Below are 4557 nucleotides of genomic sequence, written 5' to 3' on the forward strand. Positions count from 1 at the left end.
GGCACCTTCATCAATCTGAACACGAAGCAACCCAAGTGCAATTTAGCCCGATTATCCATGCGCAGCCAATTCAGCTCATTTATTCTACGAGAAATTCCTCTGTCAAATTTCCTGAGCCCATAAATGAACCTCACGCACCTATTTTGGATACTCTGAATGCGATTCCGGGAAAAATGATTGATACACGAACCATACACAACGTCACAGTAATTGAATCTCGATAGAATCAATGTTTCACACAGCATTTTCTTGATCTCAATCGTCAAATACCTCCGTGCGGAGTAAATCAATTTAAGCTTGAAAAAAGCTGATCTCGTAATCTGGGATACATGGTCTGAAAAATTGAGCTCTCTATCAATCAATAGACCCAGATCTCTAGCACTGTCATATGCCTTCAGCTTTACTCCCTCTACACATATGTTCAAACTGTTCACAATATTCTCATAATCTCTCTTGCCCGTAAAGACCAACATTTTACTTTTATCTGGGTTTATGTTCAGATTATGGTGCAGTGAAATATTCCTTAAAACCTCCAAGTCCGAATTTATTCTGTCAGAAGACAGCAAATGTCCTCCGGCAAGAACCTGAATAACAATTGGGCATCATCAGCAAATAGTTCGACCATGCAAAATTTCAACCTAGAAAAAACATCGGCTGTGTAGATGATGTACATCAGAGGACCAAGAATAGATCCCTGTGGAACTCCAGCCAAAACATCCCTCCTGCTAGAAAGCCTATCACCAACCCTTATAGTCTGCGTACGGAGTGCCAGAAATGAAGATATCAAAGAAAGCGAAGAGAAAGAGAAACCATAGTATTTCAGCTTCGCACACAACAACTTATGATTGATAGTGTCGAAGGCTTTGCTGAAATCCAGCAGAACGAGTACATCAATGAATCCCCGATCAAGATCACGGAAAATAGCATCAGTCACCGACAGGAGACATGTAGCCGTGCTACATCCCTTCCGAAAGCCAGACTGATAGGAAGGTAACAACTCTTTTGCTTCAAAGTAACAGCTCATCTGCTGGTAAAGTACCCTTTCCAGCACCTTCGATAGAACAGGTAAAATACTAATAATTCGTAAATCCGACACGGTGTTTGGTTCTAGGACCTTCGGCAAGGGAACCCCAACAGCAGTTTTCCAGGTGGTCGGAAATACACCTTTAAGAATGCAACTATTCACTAGGTGCAGTATGAAGGGATCAATAAATGGCCTACAAAAATTGAGCATCCCAATGTCTATGGAATCTGCACCCATTGACTTGGTCTTGATATCATTAAGCAAATCGGTAACCAATGCCTGCTCTACAATGTGGAAGTCAAACGACAATGACCGGTCAAACTTATTTTCATTATAGAAGGAAGTTCTCTCCATACATAATGCATCATTCGTGGTGGCATTAAATTGTGCAAAATAATCATTAATTACTTCTGGGTCAGATAATTCTTCAGATAAGCCCGACCTAAATCTACAAGAAATCCCAATATTTTTCAACGCCATCCATGCCTTTTTACCTCCTTCTAATGTGGCCTCAGCAATAAATGACTTCTTTGACTTACGAATCTCAAAAAGGACCTTATTTCTCAAGTTCTTATATTCCTTCCACATGTCATCGCTCCGGAAGTTCTTAAACCTGTTCAAGGCGCGATCACGTTCTCCCATCAGATGTCTTATAAAGTCAGTAATCCACGGAGCCTTAGGACGAGAAACCCTTCTAGTCACAACAGGAGCATGCTTATTAAATACGCTCAGTAAAAAGCTGTTGAAAATTTCTACCTTATTATCAATATTCGACTCGTACAAAAACTCATTCCACCTCTTATTTTGTAGGTCCTCGAGAAACACATCATTATCGAAATTGGAGAAGTCCCTGTATTTAATTAACCTGGAAACTTTTTTCTCTCTCAAAAGTTTTACCTCAACAAATGTAAGACTATGATCACTTATGTGATCCACGTTAACAACACCGGAAGACTTGATCATTGTACTCGGGCAACTAACAAAAATAGGATCCACCAACGAACCTCCACGTGATGTTATTCTAGTAGGTTCACTTATTATCTGATCAAGGCCAAACGAAAAGAAACAATCAACAACCGGGCCTCTACCAGTCAACAGATCCACATTGACATCACCCAAACAAAACAAATAACTTCCCATAGGACTAACTAAACTCAACATCTTATTCATGTCGTCAATAAAAGGACTCAACTTAGATGGTCGCTTCTTTTTATCAGGTGGTCGATAAAAAAATCCCACGATGATTGTATAGCCAGACAGATGAACCTTCAACCACAAGTACTCAACGGGGCTCTCCGTTTCCACCTCCAAATCAACCAACTCACACCTCAAATATTCTCTGACATACACACAAACTCCGCCAGCCCTCCCGAGCCTGTCGCTGCGATATAGCCTAAAACCCTGCACCGACACATCGTCTGATCCCATCCCATCAACAAACCAGGTCTCAGTCACCCCCACAATGTCGTACTGAGAATTATGTACAATATCCCTGAACTCACACAACTTGGGCTGCAAAGATCTCGCATTCAAATGAGACAACTTCATGTTAAGCGGTTAAAATTAGAGACAGCAGAGAACAACCAGAAAAAAAAAATTTCGCTGAAATTAGTACAAACAACAAGCAAGCAGCAAAACAAATGCAGTGAAAAACAGGAAAAACAAAAAAGCAAGGATGCAACAAGCAGCTTGAACAATAGCAACAAAAAAAATAGCAAAAAAAAATAGCAAAAAAAATAGCAAAAAAAATAGCGAAAAAATATCATGCAGCAATATAGAAAATCAAACAAAAAAGAAAGATTGGGCAGTATCAATTTTTATTCACCACAGTCTCTTTGTTCCTGCTCCTCGTTGTTCTAGTTGAAGAACTCTCGACGCTAGTGGTTTGATGACTCCCCTTCTTATGTTGGACAATATCCTCCGCCTTCATTAAAACTTCGCTGATCCTATCTGCATCCTTACGGATGCGGCACTCGTCCAAGATCTGTATATGCTCATGTTCTAGGGATAACTGCTTGAGACGCGACACTGGGTTCGGCGAATTCGGAGCACTGTTTGACTTCACACTCTCCACAATTTCAACTTCCGCCACTCCCTGATCTCGCACCCCCTTCACGGTCGCATTCAGCACGTCTGATCCCTCCCCATCAAAAACATCATCACACAAAGGATCACCGTTATCGTTTACACGCACATTCACTATCGGCTCACCTCCAGACAACTCCTCAGGACCATATTTAGTACCATTTACGTAAAGGAAACCGTTTTTGAGATAAGCCTTATATTCCCTTTTTCTAGCCTCCCTGAGATGACTCCTCAGAATTTTTTCGTCTCTTCTATCCTTATCACACAAGTCTTCACGTATATAGATTTTAGTTCCACGTAGCTTAGATCTGTTCTTCAGTACCAAGGATTTCGCTAGGAACGAAGTAAACTCCACCTTGATGAGAGCCAAGCTCGAGCGACCAAGGCTGTATATATTGTTGATGCTCAACTTGGAAAGGCTTAGATTTAAAATCTGATTGAGTTTTGCTATTGTTGATTCCACAATATTCCCAAAATCAACCTCCAGTCCCACAATGATTAAATTATTCTTTCTCGCCTTTCTCTCGGCTTTCAGTATCCCAGACTCCACACTATCCAGACGAGTTCCAACCGACTGCAGTCGGCTCCACACATCCTTCCTATCTCCCTTAATTTCGGCCTCTATTCTCTCCAAATCCTTCCTCAAGGTAGCAGTTTGCTTGAGCAGTTCTTCCCTCAAAATTTTTACAAACTCCATGCCAACAGACATTCTTGTCTTGAAGTGTGTGAGGCCCTCCAGAGAATTGTTGCAGTTCTCCACTTCGGTAACAAAAATGCCGCAGTACTTCGCCTCCCCTCGAAACACAGCATCCACAGATGTTCGTGAACGTTTTTTAAAATTCCCGACAATAACACCATAAACGTACAATTTTCCAGTTCATCACTGGTAAATCCACATTTGACAGTACTTCACAACAAAGCAACTGTAGAAATTAGTTGAGAACAATTAGTTCTCTTCGGTAGTAAATTTTTCAAATTATTTTCAGTCTTTTACGACATAAACTCAACAAATTCACGGAGCGTTCGAACGATATCGTGTTTCGCCGTATGTTTCGCAGTGATCTTATTCAAGCTCTCTCCAAGGATTCAGTAGTTCATCTCGTCACAAGGAACCAAATGAAAAACTTATTATTCTTTCAGCGACGTTTCTGAAACTTTTATTTCCTTCTTCAGGCTACAGAAATAGAGGAGCTCAGAAAGAATCATAAGGAATACAAACGTCAAAAATAAAAATAATAACAATGATAAGTACACATACATCATAAAATAAAAATGAACATGTATTAAAAGTCGAAATTAAAATGAAAACCAATTAGATTTCATAATGACCCAATAGGTCATGTTCAAAGACTCAGACAATATGAAATATTACAATTAAATATATAAAATATAACAAGAAAGAGAACTCATCACATCAGAATAACAGTTATAAACATGATATGTTATAT

At 39.9% G+C, this 4557-nt stretch overlaps 1 protein-coding gene across 1 annotated transcript; it reads left to right on the forward strand.

Moving 5' to 3' along the window:
- The first annotated feature begins 612 nt into the window (after positions 1 to 612).
- LOC123309532 lies at positions 613 to 1361 on the forward strand. The gene is made up of 2 exons (XM_044892694.1): positions 613 to 990; positions 1112 to 1361. The coding sequence occupies exons 1-2, from the start codon at positions 842 to 844 to the stop codon at positions 1359 to 1361; spliced, it is 399 nt and encodes a 132-aa protein (XP_044748629.1). The 5' UTR covers positions 613 to 841.
- Positions 1362 to 4557: the final 3196 nt, after the last annotated feature.

This window comes from Coccinella septempunctata, chromosome 3 (assembly GCF_907165205.1).
Source record: "Coccinella septempunctata chromosome 3, icCocSept1.1, whole genome shotgun sequence".
Taxonomy (NCBI): Eukaryota; Metazoa; Arthropoda; class Insecta; order Coleoptera; family Coccinellidae; genus Coccinella; species Coccinella septempunctata.

What these genes read in the sequence shown, in the direction of transcription:
- LOC123309532 (XM_044892694.1), top strand. Translation starts at nt 842, where the DNA reads ATGATTGATAGTGTCGAAGGCTTTGCTGAAATCCAGCAGAACGAGTAC. An exon ending in AAAGCCAGACTGATAGGAAG is followed by an intron (nt 991 to 1,111) that starts GTAACAACTCTT and finishes GTTTGGTTCTAG; the next exon opens with GACCTTCGGCAAGGGAACCC.